The sequence below is a fragment of the Somniosus microcephalus genome, chromosome 13, assembly GCF_052327205.1.
Source record: "Somniosus microcephalus isolate GS21.2 chromosome 13, FLI_Smic_1.0, whole genome shotgun sequence".
Classification (NCBI taxonomy): Eukaryota; Metazoa; Chordata; class Chondrichthyes; order Squaliformes; family Somniosidae; genus Somniosus; species Somniosus microcephalus.
The window spans coordinates 175849587-175869747 of record NC_140999.1 but is presented as its reverse complement, the minus strand read 5'-3'; the positions used below and the strand labels follow the sequence as shown (position 1 = coordinate 175869747).

Here is a 20161-nt window from a genome sequence, read left to right as displayed (position 1 = left end):
AAATCAAGCCCGTTCTTTCAGAACGTGAAACATTTCTATGCGCGAGTGCCATCAACAATACACTCAATTTTACTTTCTGCTTTGTTAAAATGGGATCCCCCAAACTGTTGCAAATTCCGACTTGAAACAGATACAAACAAAAGGAGAATGTGTGGGATTAGCATTCCCTGTGTTTTTGCACCCAGAGACACGTTCAATCGGGGCATAAAGCAAATACTAAATAATAAGCGTAAAAGATCAAGGAAACGCAGGTGCAAGTGTGTTATGCATCCTATTATGCTACACCCAAATTTCCTCAAAATTTACATTTCAGCCCGTATATCCTCAGTCTCAGAACTCCGGGCATCAGCACAGGTCAGTTCCTGAAATACACCTATGCTGTGAAAATGTTATTATATTCATCTAGGAAGGAAGATTTTTTTCCCCAAAAGCGTTAGTTTGGTCCTATCAATAGAATCGGACAAAGTCAACATGGATTTACAAAAGGTAAATCGTGCTTGACTAATCTACTGGAATTTTTTGAGGATGTAACTGGTAGAGTAGATAAGGGAGAACCAGTGGATGTGGTGTATTTGGACTTTCAGAAGGCTTTCGATAAGGTCCCGCATAAGAGATTAGCATGCAAAGTTAAGCACATGGGATTGGGGCAAGGTACTGACTTGGATAGAGAACTGGTTGGCAGACAGAAAACAAAGAGTTGGAATAAAGGGGTCTTTTTCCGAATGGCAGGCAGTGACTAGTGGGGTACCGCAGGGATCGGTGCTAGGACCCCAGCTATTCACAATATATATTAATGATCTAGACGAGGGAACTAGATGTAATATCTCCAAGTTTGCAGACGACACAAAGCTGGGTGGGCGTGTGTGCTGTGAGGAGGATGCAGAGAAACTCCAGTATGATTTGGACAGGTTGGGTGATTGGGCAGATGCATGGTAGATGCTGTATAATGTGGACAAATGCGAGGTTATCCACTATGGTGGCAAAAACAGGAAGGCAGATTATTATCTGAACGGCAATAGATTGGGAGAAGGGGAAGTGCAACAAGACCTGGGTGTTCTTGTGCACCAGTCGCTGAAGGTAAGCATGCAGGTGCAGCAGGCGGTTAAGAAGGCAAACGGTATGTTGGCCTTCATAGCGAGAGGATTCGAGTACAGGAGCAAGGATGTCTTGCTGCAGTTGTACAGGGCCTTGGTGAGACCGCACCTTGAGTATTGTGTGCAGTTTTGGTCGCCTTATCTGAGGAAGGATGTTCTTGCCATGGAGGGACTGCAGCGAAGATTCACCAGACTGATACCTGGGATGGCAGGAATGACGTATGAGGAGAGATTGGGTCGATTGGGCTTATATTCGCTGGAGTTTAGAAGAATGAGAGGGGATCTCATTGAAACTTATAAAATTCTAACAGGACTAGACAGACTAGATGCAGGAAGGATGTTCCCGATGGCGGGAGAGTCCAGAACCAGGGGTCACAGTCTAAGGATAAGGGGTAAGCCATTTAGGACAGAGATGGTGAACCTGTGGAATTCTCTACCACAAAAGGCAGTTGAGGCCAGTTCATTAAATATATTCAAGAAGGAGTTAGATATATTTCTTAAGGCTAAAGGGATCAAGGGATCTGGAGAGAAAGCAGGGACAGGGTACTGAATTTGGATGATCAGCCATGATCTAATTAAATGGCGGAACAGGCTCGAGGGGCCGAATGGCCTACTCCTGCTACTATCTTCTATGTTACTTAAAAATTTGCAATAGTTTGAAGAGCTGCTTTTGTTTTAAAGATCGGGCCGATAAATTCCTGCGGTTTAATAGCGGTAAAATAATACTGAGTGGGAAGGAGAGGAAGTTGGGGCAAAATTCGGTCCCGCCGGGTCTCCGCCTCTTTCTGCCTCCAATGGGAGTGGGCGGCTTCTGAAGCGGCAAATTGAAATTCGGGGCCTTTCAGCCCTTCTTACGCGAGCCTCGTTTGGCTCAGCCCCCTCCGCTATGTTTAGACGGGCGCCCCGGAATGGTGCGGGCGCCTGTCCAAAATATGTAAATTTGATGACCCCCAGGATTTACTGGGGGGGGTGGGGTTTCAGCACCGGGGCGAGTCGGTGTGTTGAAGTCCTGCTCCGCCCTATCTCCAGTGGCAGGACAAGAACTTCAGGCTACAGTCGAACCTTTTGCACATTTCCAGTGATCTGAAAAGGTGTTCAATTCTGCACCTTGTGTGACCAACACAACCATGTCCTGTTGCCATTACCGCTGCTCATTAACAGTTTGCATTTACCGCTGTGGGGTAGTAAAACATCAGGGCATTTCGTTGCTGGGTCTGGAAACCAAAGCCTGACATAAAGTTGTTGCGAAGCATGGGGCCATTTTGAGGATCCAGACTCAGATATCCCTGGCCTTTGAAATCAGCGGAACGTGATACCTGAAACAAAATACAGAATAAAGTCAGAAAGCAGTAGGTTGAGTTTTTAAAAAATTCGTTCCTGGGATGTGGGCGTCGCTGGCAAGACCAGCATTTATTGCCCATCCCTAATTGCCCTCGAGAAGGTGGCGGTGAGCCGCCGCCTTGAACCGCTGCAGTCCGTGTGGTGAAGGTAGTCCCACAGTGCTGTTAGGGAGGGAATTCTGACAGGAAAAATAACATCAAGGGCTTCCTTAATACAGCTGCTGCACGTGTGACAGAGCATGATCCCACCAACACGTGGTAATTATAAATGCCCTTCTGTTTTCTTCTGTGTCCTTTCTTGGTTTTCTCTTCCTTTCCTTCCCAGTAAAGCAGAAGCACTATTTGAGCAGTGTTAAGTATGTGTATTGTATTGAACAATTAACACAAAGACTTAAACGTATAAGTCAAACAGGTCTTTACTGGTTGGAGGTAGGGACTACACGTAGATCTTTACTTCATGCCCACAGGCGGGAACTGAGGGGAGATCAGTACCCACAGTACTATTTATACCCCTATGGCCAGGAGTGGTACTGCGTATCACTACGCCCAACAAGTAGTGCAGTCCTGTCCATAGGTTCAAAGTAGCACACATATTACATACACAACATTCCTCCCTTCCTAGCTTTACAATCATCTCCCCATTTAACATAACGTAATAACATATATAACTTCAGGTTTACATAACAGAATAACATAGATACATAGATAACTTCATGTCAAAACAGATCACAGATTCAGTCTCTGTGGTGGAGTCGGTTCACGTTGCTGGAGTGACTCATTCAATAGTCCTTCCATGGATTTAACAGTTTGAACTTCCGAACTGAATTGGCTCCGTTCGGAGGGACCACGTGTGTGATCTGGTAGAGGCAATAATGGTTCAGATGGGTCATCTTCTGTTTCGACTTTTCCTTTTCTGCTTCTTGGAGACTCTCTGGGCTCCACTGTCAGCTGCCAGCTGCATGCGCAGTTCCTCCTTCTCTCCCTCCTTTTTCCGTAGTAGAGCCACCTTCTCCCGATGTTCCGTAGACTTTCGGTGCTCCTCCATGATTTCTGTATGGTGGGAGTCGAAGTTACAAGTTGGGCAGGACAGGACATAGTAATATTCGGTGTCGTCCTGATCTAGGCCAGCGAGAGGGTCTTCTATTTCCTCCATACCCAGCTGGGCGTTAGCCAGCTTTTGTTCCAAGTCCAGACATCTTTCCTGAAGAGACTTCTTCATGCGTACCTCTTCATCCAGCTTTTTCTGGGCTTTCAGCAAGTCGTTTACTAATGACCTCATTTGAGATTTTACTACTTCAACTTCTTTTGGAGATTGATTGATCGGACTATTCAATCCCTCTACCGGAGCAGCTGTTTCAGCGGTCTGTTGTTCTACGTTGACGTGAGTCAGCGTACTTTTGGCATCCAAGGGCTGCTCTGTTGCAGTCATCTCAGTCTGTGTTGCCACCTCAGCTCTTCCAATAACCTTTGAGAGCTCCGAACCCCTTTCGTTTGAATATTGAAGTTCGTGTTCAAGTTTTTCCCATTTCAGAGTCCTGTCCTTCAGCATATGCAGGAGTTGGCTGACCGTTAACTCCTCTGACATCAGACGTTTTGTGTGCTCCTGCTCCATTTTCTCCATCAGCTGCTTCTGTTGTCTTTCCAGATTCTCCAACTCTATATCAAAGAACTCTTTCGTTGCATTCAACTCTTGCTCACAACGGCGAAGCATTTGTTCTAATTGCTGTTGTAATTTGAAATGGAGTTGAGTTCGAGCCCGGTGTCCCTCAGAAATGGGCACATCAGTAGACTTGCCAGACTCAGAATCCACAGTTAAACTATGTTGTTGTTGCTCAGTGGAATTCTGTGCTGAAACTTTGTCTTTTGCACCTGAGTTGGGCTTACCATCATCCGTTCCAGAGTCTGGGCCGACTATCTTCACCGAGTTCTCACTCGTTATTGTTTGTAGGAAATGCCAGTCCATATTCATTTTCCTAATCCACTCCCGTCCTAGTAGTGGAGAACCTCCTTCAGATATCACATATAAGTCCATTATTTGACTGTCTTCGCCCTTGTGGACCACTGCAACCTCTATTTTCCCGATGGGGTACACTCTTTGCCCCGTGTATGTTTTCAATATAATCCCCGTATCCTGTAGGGGAATATGTTGGAATAACTTTCCGTAATCTTTCTTATTTATGACCGTCAATGCCGATCCAGTGTCCAATTCCAGTTTTACTTGGACTCCTTCTATCTGAAGAGTGACCCAAATTGTCTGGAGGTCTGCACCCTTACCAGCGTTGAGTACTCTTAAGCTAGCCAGTTCATTACAGCTTAAGCTAGCCAGTTCATTACTGCTAGCGTCTGAATCGGACTCCTGTTCGGTCACCTTGTGTACCTTTGCGTATTTTCTTTGCGGTGACTTCTTGTTGCTAGTCTTCTTCCCTGACCTGCATACTCTAGCTATATGTCCAAGCCTACCACAAGTTCTACATTCTTGGTTTTTAAACCAACACTGGTTCTGATCATGCGTTGTCTTTCCACAACGATAACATTTGCCAGAACTCACACCCAATTTGTGTGCACTGAGCTCCGGTGACCGTAGCTGCATTACTGCCGTGCCTCTCGCTGCGGCTTCGTGTGCTGCTGCCATAGTGACCGCCTTCTCAAGCGTCAGCTCATTCTCCTCGAGCAGTCGCTTTTGTGTATCCTGTTTAAATAAACCACACACAAATTTGTCTCGAAGTGCCTCTGTCAGTCCCGTTCCAAACTGGCAATATTTCGCTAATTTACGCAATTCCAGCAAATAATCAGCATTGCTTTCATGCTGTAGCTGCCTTCTGTCGTAAAATTTAAATCGTTCCGCTAGCATCAGCGGCGTGGGGTTTAGATGATCTTTCAGGACAGTAACAATCTCATCGAACGTCTTATCCGCTGGTTCATCTGGTGATAACAGGTGTTTCAATTGCCCGTATGTCTTCGCACCCATTAAATTTAATAATGTTAGAGCTTTATCTTGGTCACGAATTTTATTGGCCTTACAATAATTTTTTACTCTTTCAACATATATGGCCCAATCTTCGAGGTCACTATCAAAGGTACTAATATTCCCGTGTTTAGGCATTGTAGATTTGCAATTTCTCAGATTTTATTTTGTTTACTTGTTATCAAAGATGGCGGCTTCCCGCTCTTGCCGTCGTCCTCCGCCCACAAAATGGCGGTTTTCCCGCGCTTGGCGGTCTTCACCCGTCCCCCGACGCCGTCTCCCTTCAGCCCCCGAGTGCGGCCCTTATCTTCGCCGTGATCGCCCGAGTGCGGCCCTTATCAGCGGATGCGATCGCTGGATAGCGAAGTGGCTCCCGACCGAAGCGGCTCTTGCTCGCTCCCTCCCGGGCTCTGGCTTACTCGCTCGCGCGTTTCACCGCGGCTCTTATCAGGGATTGCGATTGCCCTTATCTTCTCCAACTTCCCCAGCCCTGTCTTTGCAGCCAACACTGCACGGCTTACCCCACCACCTAGGTTGAACAAGGAAACTGCAGAAAGACTTCTGTCAGTCGCTGGAAGCTGTCAGGATGGCTGCTGCATTCCAGTGCTCAGTCGCTGATGGAGGCTTCAGAGTCCTAAAGCCTGTCGCTTCTAGTGGGGTGGTGATGTTTGAAACCTCTCTTCAACTGCCGCAGGGTAAGAACCTGACTCGTCGCCAGTGTTAAGTATGTGTATTGTATTGAACAATTAACACAAAGACTTAAACGTATAACTCAAACAGGTCTTTACTGGTTGGGGGTAGGGACTACACGTAGATCTTTAGTTCATGCCCACAGGCGGGAACTGAGGGGAGATCAGTACCCACAGTACTATTTATACCCCTATGGCCAGGAGTGGTACTGCGTATCACTACGCCCAACAAGTAGTGCAGTCCTGTCCATAGGTTCAAAGTAGCACACATATTACATACACAACAAGCAGGATACCACATCCAGAACTCGGCCACATCAGTTTCACAAGGGGGGCTCCAATGTCCCAAACTGAGATTGTTTTCTGACTATCAAAAATATGAATTATAGATTTAAACACACTGTCGATTACTTATGATAGCATTAAATATACACCTAATATTTTTAATTGTATTAAACAGTTATTGCATCATCTACACGGTATCTAAAGATTTAAACATACATGATGTTCTATAGCATTAAGATTTTTTTTCCCCAAGACAACAGATTACAAGGAAATCATCTATGCCTGGAAATTATTTAAAGTACATCGTACGACTGCTTATTGCATAGAATCATAGAATGGTTACAACACAAGAGGCCATTCGGCCCATCGAGCCCATGCCAGCTCTCTGCAAGAGCACTTCAGCTAGTCCCACTGCCCCGCCCTTTCCCCGTAGCCCTGCAAATTTTTTTCCTTCAGGTACTTATCCAATTCCCTTTTGAAAGCCACGATTGAGTCTGCCTCCACCACCCTTTCAGGCAGTGCATTCCAGATCCTAACCACTCGCTGCGTAAGAAAAGTTTTTCCCCATGTTGCCTTTGGTTCTTCTTAAATCTGTGTCCTCTGGTTCTCGACCCTTCCGCCAATGGGAACAGTTTCCCTCTATCTACTCTGTCCAGACCCCTGCTGATTTTGAACACCTCTATCAAATCTCCTCTCAGCCTTCTTTGCTCTAAGGAGAACATCCCCAGCTTTTCCAGTCTATCCACGTAACTGAAGTCCCTCATCCCTGGAACCATTCTTGTAAATCTTTTCTGCACCCTCTCTAAGGCCTTCAACATCCTTCCTAAATTGCGGTGCCCAGAATTGGACACAATACTCCAGTTGAGGCCGAACCAGTGTTTTATAAAGGTTCATCATAACTTCCTTGCTTTTGTACTCTGTGCCTCTATTTATAAATTTATAAATTTAGATCCTGTATGCTTTTTTAACCACTTTCTCAACCTGTCCTGCCACCTTCAATGATTTGTGCACATATACCCCCAGGTCTCTCTGCTCCTGCACCCACTTTAGGATTGTACCCTTTAGTTTATATTGCCTCTCCTCGTTCTTCCTACCAAAATGTATCACTTCGCACTTTTCTGCGTTACAGTTCATCTGCCATGTTGCACTCGTATCAAATTTCCTCTCTCTGCTTTTTAAAATTACGGCATTAACTCATTTAATATAAATAATTTAGTACCTTTACTGGACTAGAATTTGATACGATGCATTAAGTGATCATACAATAGCATTGCTCACTAATTCCCAGGCTCTAGTCAGCATATATTATAATGAAAGCACCTGAAGGAGCAGCATTGAAATCTGCCCAATTAAACTGCGGTAGAATATGGAGGGTTCGCTACTTGGTGTAAAAATGGTCAGGCGTGCTGCAGCCAGGGCCCAATCTTACCACTCGAAATAATCTTACCAAAGTATTCTAAAAACTAAGCGCACTTATTTTCCCCCTCGGCAGCCAGAATGGCTTTCTAACAACCATACAAATGTACAGACACAAAGGTAGATACAGATGGGCAGATAATGGTAAACATTAGTAAAGTGCATGCACCCTCACTTTGTTTACCCTCCAATAAAAATCAGTTCAGGCTTTATTATAATGGTTGCTAAACCAAGACAGTCACTCCAATAAAATCTTGAAAATGGTCCTGTTTCTGTTTTTTATATTCGTTCATGGGTTCTGGGCGTCGCTGGCAAGGCCAGCATTTATTGCCCATCCCTAATTGCCCTCGAGAAGGTGGTGGTGAGCTGCCTTCTTCAAATGCTGCAGTCCGTGTGGTGTGTCATTGCGGTTTGGTACAACTGAGAGGCTTGTTAGGCCATTTCAGAGGGCAGTTAAGAGTCAACCACACTGCTGTGGGTCTGGAGTCACCAGATAGGCCAGACCAGGTAAGGACGGCAAATCTCCTTCTCTAAAGGACATTAGTGAATCAGGTGGGTTTTTACGACATTACTGATACTAGTTTTTTTTAAATTCCGGATTTATTTAGTTAACTGAATTTAAATTCCCCAGCTGCTGTGATGGGATTTGAACTCATTGGGGGAAAAATTCGGCTGCTTTGCGCCTCCCGTTAGCACCCCAAGGGGACCCAAAGCAACTAGCGCCCTGGCATGGCGCTGCCAATGCCTCCCGCAAAATTCAGTGGTGGCGGTAACCGTTAGCCCCGCGCGTTATCACCGTGCGCAGTGCCCCGCTCGCGATCTTCGGGTGCGCTCCCTGACTTACCGGCGGACGCTATGTCCGACAGGGTCAGGGGGGGCCTACCTGCAGCTGGGGAGGCACTATTTAAAGGCGAGGTGCGGGGTGGCCATTTCTGTTGCTGGCTGCCTGCCTCCGCTCCCAGCCTCCTTACCCGCACCCCTGCGGAGTGCCGGCTGCGCTCCATGAGCCCGACACTTCTCTTGCATGCCGGGCTCTTTTGCCGGCACTCTGATCCCTGGGGGGCCCAGCTGGGCCCCGGGTCACGCCGCGCAAGGCTCCTCCCCTTTAAGAAGGGGAGGAAGGCCTGCAATACCGCGGCGTGATGTAGTGCCACCATATTCCCTCGCAGCGCCCTAAGCTTCCCTCCTGGGGCGCTACCACTCAAATTCCGTGACGGGGGCGCTAATTTTTCTGGGGGCGAAGTTAGCCCAATTTTTAGCCCCATGTCTCATGTTGGATCATTAGTCCAGGCCTCTGGATTACTAGTCCAGTAACATAACCATTGCCATTTAGTGACAGCAACTCAAGGCAAGACTCACCAGGAGGCTTGGGGAACACCCGTAACTGACCCCGATGGTCGTCTCACGTTTCAGATCTAAATTTTTGTCCAGGGCCTTCACACTTCGCATGCAGCCTTTGATAGAGCCACCCGTGGGGAATCGATTCCTCAGACTGAAAGGGAAAGCATATTTCAGTTAAGGAAAAGCTAATTTAACAACAAACCTAGGACTTTGCTGATCTGTGCAGACCAGTACACCAGGCCATGTGGTTACTCATCAAGGGGAGTGATTTTATTCCAACAACAATTAAGAAGAGATGTGCGTAAGTATATATAGGCACAAGGGAGGAAAGGGGAGATGGAGGGGTTCCAAACATTCAAGTGGGCTCATATTGATTGTCATATTAATTATTAGACAGCCTAACAATTTGTTGAATCTCATCTATATAGTTGAAATACAAATGATTTACCTGTCCTGAATACAGAGCAGTGCACACCATTGCAACACTCAACCATCTGAGTGTATAGTGGGCCTCACCAGCATATACTGTCGGCTTAAAATTCCTGGTTTGGAAGAGGGCAGAAATCAGGATTTGCACCCTTCGCAGGGCGTTGGGATTTGAAGCTGAACCTGGATCATCTACTGCTTAATCCAGATCGGCTCAGGGACGGGGAGGAATCTTCTATACACTCCTCTTACATCTAGGAGACACTCTGAAGGCATGACAGGGAGAACTCCCTGGTTACCATGTGAATTCTTCCCTTTGCATCATCCTTCGGCCTATTGGAAGGCACGCCGACTTAAAACAGGCCTCAAAAAGCCTGAAAAAAAAGGTTTCCTGACAAGGGTAATCAATCCCAAAACAATCCATTAACTTATAATGAGGGAAAAGTTGGAAAATCTTGTCCTCCCTCTTAGGTCCGATTAGGGCCTCTTGCTCAAGCACCCCCCCACCGGAATGGTTTAACCAGCTGGCACTCAGGCCCTCTGTTGAACCTGTACAAACGTGGTCTCCCTACTCTGATTATTTAAATGACTTTATGGGTAAGATCCATCTGTTCTGACGTAGGTTGAAATCATTAACCTCTGCCTTTCAGGTGCTGAATGACTGACCTGCTGTACATTTCCAAGATTTTCTTTCAGATAATCCAACATGTGAATTTTATCCTTTTCATCTCTATAATTATCTTAAAAAACTTGAACATTTGCCAAGTTGAAAATGTAGAGTCTAAAATATGTTAAGTCCAGTAGGTAAGCAAAGGTTGTGGGGGGGCAGGGGAGAGGGTGAGAGACACCTTTGTTTTATTGAAGGAACGCAGCGTACCTTAAACAGATGCACAAGTGGAATATACTACATGTCAGCTCAGCCCCCCCACCCTCCCCCCTTGACCCTTACTTGTCTGGGAGTTTCTCTACAGGAACACCGCCGAGATAATATTCAGAAATTGAAGGGCGCGATGCATCCCGCTCACAGGAAAGAACGGTTTTCCTGTCCATACGCACATAAATCTTCACTTTTTTTGAAAATACCATAATTATCTGGATCTGAAAGACAAATGCACATTCAATTTATGCAGTGTTCAAGGGCAGATGGAATCTGTTTTGCTGAACTATATTAGCCTGTGTGGAAGGCCTTCTTTCATAATGAAAGCTCCTTCTATTTGTGGGCACTTTGGACATCACTCAGATTTAAAGCTGCATTACCCCAAATTCAGTCACTCAGTGTGTCATCCTTGACTCAGTGGGTAGCACCCTCGCCTCTGAGTCAGAAGGTTGTGGGTTCGAGTCCCACTCCAGGGACTTGAGCACAGAAATCTAGGCTGACACTCCAGTGCAGTGCTGAGGGAGTGCTGCACTGTCAGAGGTGCTGTCTACCGGATGAGATGTTAAACCGAGGCCCCGTCTGCTCTCTCAGGTGGATGTAAAAGATCCCGTGGCACTATTTCGAAGAAGAGCAGGGGAGTTATCCTCGGTGTCCTGGCCAATATTTATCCCTCAATCAACATCACTAAAACAGATTATCTGGTCATTATCACATTGCTGTTTGTGGGAGCTTGCTGTGTGCAAATTGGCTGCCGCATTTCCTACATCACAACAGTGACTACACTTCAAAAAGTACTTCATTGGCTGTAAAGCACTTTGGGACATCCGGTGGTCGTGAAAGGTCGTAAATGCGTCTTTTTTAGTTTAAATCTCAAATTAAATATATCTTTGCAATATTAAAGTGGATAGTTGTGTGGATGGAGTTTAAAGTAACTTTTTAAATTTTCTTTTTGCTCAATGCCAATCGTGGTGCCATGTTAGTGGAAAAGATCTGAAGTTTTTTTTTAATGAGCTACTGCTATGCGGGCACCTAATGTATTCTAGACTGTCCGACTAGAATCCTTGAAAACTTCTGCCTGGAAAGTAAACCATCAACTAGAGAGTTGTGACTGATCCAAGCTTAGCTGTTCCAGTGATGTGATTGGAAACAACTTCTGTCGAGGTGATTCTTGCTAAATACCTGTCTCACTGCAGCTTAATATCAGGGTACCAATCACCTTGGTAACAGCTCAGCCCATTACATTCCAGGCCATAACCAAAGCCCGCATTACTGGCTCCTCCATCCACCTCCCTTCCCTCCATGCCTTAGATAATACAGGAAACTTTGTGCTATCTGGCACCGACGGGACCGAGCTGCTGCCGTTCCCTCAAAACTGCCGGACACTCCAGCGCTAATGTTGAAACATACGGAGATTTTCAGCTACGTGTGACTCAACAAACCCTTTTGCTTAGCAACAGCTTCTAAACAGTCGGCAAGCGTCTCTCTAGCGTCTCTAGCTGAAGCTGTTGCTTAGCTACAGACCTTGCAGAGCTTGACTGTTGAGAAAAAAGCAACGAAAAGAAAAAAAACGGCTCCTGATTTTTGCCGGTGGCTCGAGCTTGCCGGACATTTAGCCTCCGGATAACACAAAGTTTCCTGTACCATGGTCCATTTAATACATGTTACAATGCCTCTGCTATTTCCCTCAGGAGGTAATGTGGCAGAGGACCGGAGGGTGTGTGACTTGCCCATTTCTAGCGAGGGCAACCACAACCTCCCCCCCCCCCACCCCGAGATATCTGCGCTCCTCTAATTCTGCCCTCTTGAGCATCCCTGTTTATAATCGCTCAACCATTGGTGGCTGTGCCTTCTGTTGCCTAGGCCCTAAGCTCTGGAATTCCCTGCCTAAACCTCCCCGCCTCGCTACCTCTCTTTCCTCCTTTAAGACGCTCCTTAAAACCTAGCCCTTTGACCAAGCTTTTGGTCACCTGCCCTAAATTTATCCATATGTGGCTCGGTGTCAAATTTTGTGTCTTAAAATACTCCTGTGCAGCGCCTTGGGACATTTTACTACGTTAAAGGCGCTATATAAATACAAGTTGTTGTTGTTGAGGGGCTCAGTGGAAATGCATGCTGGTTTTACTCCAAAATTAATTTATTCATGGATCTTCTGCCACTTTTAAAACACACAATAACTCAGTACAGCAGTTAGTGTGGTTGGTTTAATAAAAATTACATGCTTAAGGATAAAGAGACTAAGGCCTAGAAATTCAGTGGGCTGCGCCACCCGTTAGCGCCTTAAGAGGGCGCTAAGTGGGTCAGAAGCCACTGGCCACACCTCCCGCTAAATTCAGCGGGACGCTAATGGTGGCGCTAGCCATTAGCGCTGCGCCGCTACCGATGACGTCATCGGTGTGTGCAGCGCCCCGCTGATGCCCCGGCCGCGATATTAGGAAGCGCCCCCTGATTTACCGCCGGACGCTATGAGCGACCGGTTCAGGGGGGCCTTCCTGCGGTGGTAAAGGCGCAAATTAAAGGAGAGGTGTGGGGTGGCCATTTTTGTTGCTGGCCACCTGCCAGCACTTCTCCGCGCTGCCGTCCCCGGCCTCCTGATCCCCCACCCCCCCGCGGAGTGCCGGCTGCGCTCCAAGAGCCCGGCACTTCTCCTCGGTGCCGGGCTCTTTTGCCGGCACTCGCGATCCTCAGGGGTCCAGCTGGGCCCCAGATCGCGCAGAACAAGGCCCCTCCCCTTTAAGTAGGGGAGGAAGGCCTGCAGTACCGCAGCGCGACGTGCCGCGCTTCCCTCTGGGGCGCTCCAACTGAATTTCCGGCGGCTACTTTTAGCGCCCTGGCGAGGCTGGCGCCCCAAACGGGGCTATAGTGAATTTCTAGGCCTAAGTATTTTCAGACAATCGGTTTGAATGAGGAAGGAGAGGAAATCAGTGCCCTGTCTAAGGTGGATGAATACAGCCTCTCGGGGAGGCCTGATGCTAAATGCTAATCAAGACGGTTGTTCTAACATAGCTCTCTTAAGCAAGAATTCAATTGTTTGATGGTCATTTCTCCCTTGAACCTCCCTCCCTTGTTCCTTTTAAGCTCTAAATGCATTATGCTGAATGTTATTCCTCCTCTCTGCAACCACAACGCGTTGAACTAAAGACTCATCACTGCTCTAACCCATCGTTTCCCAAGGCCTCAGCACTCATTCTGCCCTTCCTCGCACAGCCTATTAAATCAAAGCTTGGTGTCATCTAACCACTGCTTCTCGAGTCACCTCATCTTCTCTTCCCACACTTTTCAGCCTCGGTTGGTGTCCTGTGCTACGGGTCTTGGCCCTTCACCTAGATTTCTTAATTTTAAAAAAAAGTTACCTGGTGGGGATATCCATCACTGACGGAGTTTTGGTTTTCACTGTTAGTGTATTCAACTTTTAGTTCGTTGTTTAAGTAAACAAACAGCACAAACTTTCCATTTTCGATGGCTAAGCAGAGGTATTTTTCCTATAAAAAGACGACTTGATTTAGACTTGTAGCCAGAAACAAAACAAAACAAGATTCATTACAAAAGGGTTTTACAATTTATCTCGTCATTCTGGATGCACGTTTCTAAAGTTAAACTGAAAATACTGAAAGGCACAACACAGACAAAATAAAACCTCTCCATGACAGGATTAGAGGGGAGTTGAGGAGAACTTTCTTCACCCAGAGGGTGGTGGGGGTCTGGAACTCACTGCCTGGAAGGGTGGTAGAGGCAGAGACCCTCATCGCATTTAAAAAGTACTTGGATATGCACCTGAAGTGCTGTAACCTACAGGGCTACGGACCAAGAGCTGGAAAGTGGGATTAGACTGATGAGCTATTATTCGGCCGGCACAGACACGATGGGCCGAATGGCCTCCTTCTGTGCCGTAAACTTCTATGATTCTGGTGACAGGTTTTGATGTTATACTTTAGCTCTTTCAACTGAAGGAAACGTTGGAGAGGCTGAGATGTTTGGGTGGTTTGAGTTGGTGCCAGTGTTGATGCAAAAGGCAATGCTCTACTGATACAAAAAACCCAAAAAGCAAATTGAATACATGCGCGGCACAAGCTTTCATGGCAAGAAGGCAATGGCTTCGGGAGGATGAAGAGCAGCCAGCCCCTCTTGATCAGGAGCAGGAAAAATATAGTTCAAGCAAATGTCACCATGGATGTTGTAAGTACCTGACTTGGTACGAGTACATTTGATAGTTCAGCTCCTGATTATAAACAAAGCATTATTTCCCTCACACTGACTTAGTTAATTCCCCGGATGATCAGACGGCTCATTGCTTAAGCAAACCCCTTGTCTCCCGAGGGAGGCACCTTAGCTTGGGTACAGCTCTCTGGGCAGAGGCAGCCCTCTAGTATCGCACCCAAGTAGATGTTCTTCACAGCGCAAGCCTGTAGAGTGAGTGTTGGTTGGCTACTCAAATGTGAGGGCCCATTAGAAGCTGATTCTGTCTTCACTTGGGATCCACACACACACATCCAACAGGGTTTGACAGGGTAGATTGCAGGGAGGATGTTTCCCCTGGCTGGGGAGTCTAGAAACAGGGGTCACAGTCTCAGGATAAGGGGTCGGCCATTTAGGACTGAGATGAGGAGAAATTTCTTCACTCAGAGGGTGGTGAATCTTTGGAATTCTCTACCCCAGAGGGCTGTGGAGGCTCAGTCGTTGAGTATATTCAAGACAGAGATCGATAGATTTTTGAATATTAAGGGATATGGGGATAGTGCAGGAAAATGGAGATGAGGTAGGAGATCAGCCATGATCTTATTGAATGGCGGAGCAGGCTCGGGGGGCCAAATGGCCAACTCCTTGCTCCTATTTCTTATGTTCTTATGTCTGCTAGATGGAGCGGGAACCATTGCTGTTACTGTTTTTCCTCCCAAAAAAACCATCTCTCAGCGACACATTGGCCAAGATCAGCTACCTCAGCACAGAACCGAACCTGGTCTGGATGGCTCAGTGGAATGCTACCTGGTGCAACTGGGTGTTTCCTGAACAAAATCATTCTAGTTAGCGGTTTGACTTTTATAAAGGATTCTGACAGCCGGGTGGCGGGGAATCTCCTTCAGAGTTTGCCTGTTAACGGATTTATCTCTTCAAACATATTTCATTTTAAATTTCTCACCTTCCTTTTCCTATGAAAAGTGCTGTAAAGTATATCTTAACATAGTCACTTGCTGCATAATGATCATCATTGCAATATGTACTTTAAATAAACACAGCTGATAATGGCTCCCCCTAGTGGCTTCCCCAAACACTACCATCTGTTTTCACGTGGATCCCAAAAGCCACGTTTTAGCTAAACGAATGCTGAACACAGAGAACCTTTGATAATCTTTGAAAGCAACAGTATAATATCACTTTACTTTTCGGGGGAAAATTAGGAAAACAAGAGGGAGACTTGTTCGAATGCTTTAAGATGATTTAGTTAGTCAAGCTAGCCCTTTCGCTGAGGTTTGTATTATTACAGTGATACGGGAAAAGGGGAAATCGAAAACTTGTCTCTCTATATATGACCAACAGACAGCTCCAAATTCAGCACATTCAGCCCAGTAAAAGATGAGATATAATGCACTTATTGTACTAGAAACAAAGCTGGTAGCACAGAGGCGAAGGCTGACAAGATTATAAACTGGGTAAACACCTAAAAATGCGGCCTCAGCTCAACATGCAAACTACGTTTTCGTACCTACGTATTACGTAAGCACAGGCCGAGGTTGTATTATAGTACAAGAATAGAACCAGGACCCTTTAACTTCAGAGCGTTGGAGGGTCAGGAGCGACGTGGGGCTGGAGGGTGGGAGCTGGTCACTCCAGGACTTAGGTTGTTCTCTTGGGTCAGAGAGCGTTCTTGGAGGTAGTCGGAACCTGGGGACCAGGTTGTATTATATTACTATATAAATGGAAGACCAAATCAGTCACTGCAATAAAGCTCCCTATTATAAAACCTACTCATGCTTGAATCATAAGCAGATTTATTGTCGCCGGACTAACAACCCTTTGACAAGGCAGATGCAGAGAGGATGTTTCCCCTCGTGGGGGAATCCAGAACTACGGGGCACAGTTTCAGAATAAGGGGGTCTCCCATTTAAAATGGAGATGAAGAGGAATTTCTTCTCTCAGAGGGTCGTGAATCTTTGGAATTCTCTACCCCGGAGAGCTGTGGAGGCGGAGTCAGTGAATATATTCAAGGCGGAGATTGACAGATTTTTGAAAAACAGGGGAGTCGAGGGTTATGGGGAGCGGGCAGGGAAGTGGAGTTGAGGCCAAGATCGGATCAGCCATGATCTCACTGAATGGCGGAGCAGGCTCAAGGGGCCGAATGGCCCACTCCTGCTCCTATTTCTTATGTTCTTATGTGACGGTAACCACTCATGAATCCACTAACAAAACTTATTACATTTTCCTTTTGTTTATAAGAGGAAACAGATCAGGAAAATCCACGGTTCGATTCCTGGTCTGTGCGGAGATAGCTGCTCAGCCAGGACAGGAATGTGGCCTCAAATCTCCAGGCTCGGCAGGAGAAAATGCAGCCAGTATTAATGCCCCCGATCGCTGTCCAGAAAGTACATGCGTGTGGTTGCTTGGCTATGACAGGTTGAGGTTTGGCTGCAATGCTCTCCAAGGTTGAATAGCCTGCCAACATTCACTGTCTAGATTCGTGTATGAAGAATGGCCAATTGTGTGTGGAACCAAAAGGCTGCTGGTGTTCACAGAGTGCGAGCCAAACATCACTGCTGTTAGCTGATGTGTGATAAAGACTAGCCTCTTAGTTGTACACTCTATGGTGAATGGATTGGTTTTATTTGGTGGATATTCTAAATTAACTAACCATGGGATATACATCCTGAAATCCCGAAATGGGAGGGCGGTACAAAGAAAACGACCCCAGAGTCAAAGTGGCCAGCCCCTCTCCTGTCCGCAGCGTGGTGAGGGACCACTGCAATATTCCTGGCCTCCTGCAGGGCAGACGCTCAGGGAGCGCAGTAAAAGGGACAGCGCCCTCCCTGTTTATGTAGGCAGCCCAGTCCCTGGGATCTGAGCCAGACTGGCAGACAAGGGTTAGGCATCGCCGCACCCCCGCTGGCAGACTGTGGCTCGAGGAATGCCATCACCTCGACTCAATTCGCAAGCGTTAAAACCGTCCGTGACAGAGAGCAAAAGCAAGACTGGGCGGACCAGCAAAGCGAGGAACCGGCCAGTTTGGAGATGGCTTTAAGGATTAAAGCAGAACAACTCTTGAATCCAGATAGAAAATCAGAACATAAAGACCCACCTTTTCCTGCATGAAGAGGAGGATGCCATTGTAAGAAGCAATGCGAACCTCTTGTTCAAAACGAGAGACAGAGGAAAATGAGCCCTGCATTTTGATTTCGGCATAACCAGTACCATCAAAGTAAGAACTGTCACTCTCTGCACCTTGAGTAGATTTGTATCTGTAACGAGAGCACAGAGAATCATTAATTAAAGGAAGGAGTTTCAAATATTCACTCTTGGGATCCACTGATCCAGCACATAAAATGCTGTTGGCTTTTTGATATACCACCAGTCAGTGCCAATCAGTGGTAGGACACAAAACTCTATACACGTCAGGCAGCATCTGTAGAGAGAGTAACAGAGTTAACGTTTCAGGTTGAAGACCTTTCAGCCTCCAGTTCTGATGAAAGGTCATCGACCTGAAACGTTAACTCTGTTACTCTCTCTACAGATGCTGCCTGCCTGCCTGCTGAGTATTTCCAGCATTTTCTGTTGTTTTTACAACCTCTCCTCTTAACTGAAGTCCCCCTGGTAACATCCTGGTAAACCTCCTCTGTAACCTTTCTAAGGCCTTTGCATCTTTCCTGAAATGTGGTGCCCAGAATTGTGCACAATACAGGAAACTTTGTGCTATCCGGCACCGACGAGACTGAGCTGTTGCCGTCCCATCAAAACTGCCGGACAAACCAGCGCTAATGTTGAAACATACGGAGATTTTGAGCTCCGTATCTGGCAACAAACCCTGTTGCTTCTAAACAGTCGGCCGTACCTTGCAAGCGTCTCTGTAGCTTAGCAACAGCTTCAGCGAGACCTTGCAGAGCCTGACTGGTGAAAAAAAAGCAACGAAAAGAAAAAAAAACTAACAAAACGGCTCCTGATTTTTGCCGGTGGCTCGAGCATTCCGGACAGTTAACCTCCGGATAAACCAAAGTTTCCTGTACACCAACTGAGGCCTAACCAGTGGTTTATAAAGTTCTAGTATTATAAATCAACAAGGCCGTGCCATTTAGTTTCTCTTCTTACCTCCTGCAGGGTTCATCGGCCGTGGTGTTTAGATCGAATGTTTGAACCAGATTGTACAGACTGACGACCTCTTCATTCAGGGTTCCAAGTTCGATGCTCCCTTTAAAGTTGGGATAGTGCAGAGTTTCTGGAGGCTGGAAGAGACAGCAGTGCTCTCGTGAGTAGGAGTAGTTGCGACATGTAGATCCTAAGGCGGGTTTTCCGGGCTGCAGTACTCTAATTTTACATTTATTATGCGTTAGCGAGAGAATGCTATGCATTGAGAAATGTTTTGAGGCTCGTAAATCTGTCCATTCTACAGAAAACCTTAGATAAGTTACCACACGGTATTGGAGAAGATTAAAGGGGCAAGAAATTAGGAGGAGGAGAGTAAATTGGATTAAAAACTGTTTAGAAGGGAGTTAAAAAGAGATTGGAAGTGGGTAGTGGTATCCCTCAGGGTTCTGTTCTGTGACCGCTTCCGGTCACTGTCTACATCAATGATTTGGATGCAGGATGTTCCTGATGGCGGGGGAGTCCAGAACCAGGGGTCACAGTCTAAGGATAAGGGGTAAGCCATTTAGGACAGAAATGAGGAGGAATTTCTTCACCAAGAGAGTGGTGAACCTGTGGAATTCTCTACCACAGAAGGCAGTAGAGGCCAATTCATTAAATATATTCAAGAAGGAGTTGGATATATTTCTTAAGGCTAAAGGGATCAAGGGGTATGGGGAGAAGGCAGGGACAGGGTACTGAATTTGGATGATCAGCCATGATCGCATTGAATGGCGGAGCAGGCTCGAGGGGCCGAATGGCCTACTCCTGCTCCTATCTTCTATGTTTCTATGCAAGGTTAGAAGGACCTGGGTACTCCTTAAACTGGGTGATGGTAGTGGGGGAGGTGATCGCAGGTGGGCCTTGGTTTTCCACCTCCAGCCAGAGGAGCTTTAGGGCTGGACATCTACAACTGCCTCAGCCTAACCCTTACTCGGAGCCATTTTCCTGGCTCAGGGGTTATTGTCAGTGCAGGGTGGGTTCCTTTTTTATTCGTTCATGGGATGTGGGCGCTGCTGGCAAGGCCAGCATTTATTGTCCATCACTAATTGCCCTCAAGAAGGTGGTGGTGAGCCGCCGCCTTGAAGCGCTGCAGTCCGTGTGGTGATGGTACTCCCACAGTGCTGTAGGGAGGGAGTTCCAGGATTTTGACCCAGCGACAATGAAGGATCGGCGATATACTTCCAAGTCAGGATGGTGTGTGACTTGGAGGGGAACTTGTAGGTGGTGGTATTCTCATGCGCTTGCTGCCCTTGTCTTTCTAGGTTGAAGAGGTCGCAGGTTTGGCAAGTGCTGGTGGGATCCCTGCCACCAAGAGGGAGTCCGCCACTGCTAGGGGAGGAAGGTGTGGATGTACAACAATGGGGCAAATGATTATGAATCAAAAGTTCATTTGGCAGTAGTTG

At 46.7% G+C, this 20161-nt stretch overlaps 1 protein-coding gene across 1 annotated transcript in view; it reads right to left on the bottom strand.

Annotated features, from left to right (window-relative positions):
• lama5 (laminin, alpha 5) overlaps positions 1-20161 on the bottom strand; it is a 319972-nt gene that overhangs the window by 17756 nt on the left and 282055 nt on the right. Inside the window, exons 64-69 of the mRNA XM_086005633.1 lie at positions 18723-18856; positions 17719-17878; positions 13784-13912; positions 10506-10654; positions 9149-9281; positions 2267-2410 (exon numbers count right to left, since the gene is read on the bottom strand). Of these exons, the coding sequence (XP_085861759.1) occupies positions 2267-2410; positions 9149-9281; positions 10506-10654; positions 13784-13912; positions 17719-17878; positions 18723-18856 (849 nt within the window). The remainder of the gene's footprint in view (positions 1-2266; positions 2411-9148; positions 9282-10505; positions 10655-13783; positions 13913-17718; positions 17879-18722; positions 18857-20161) is intronic.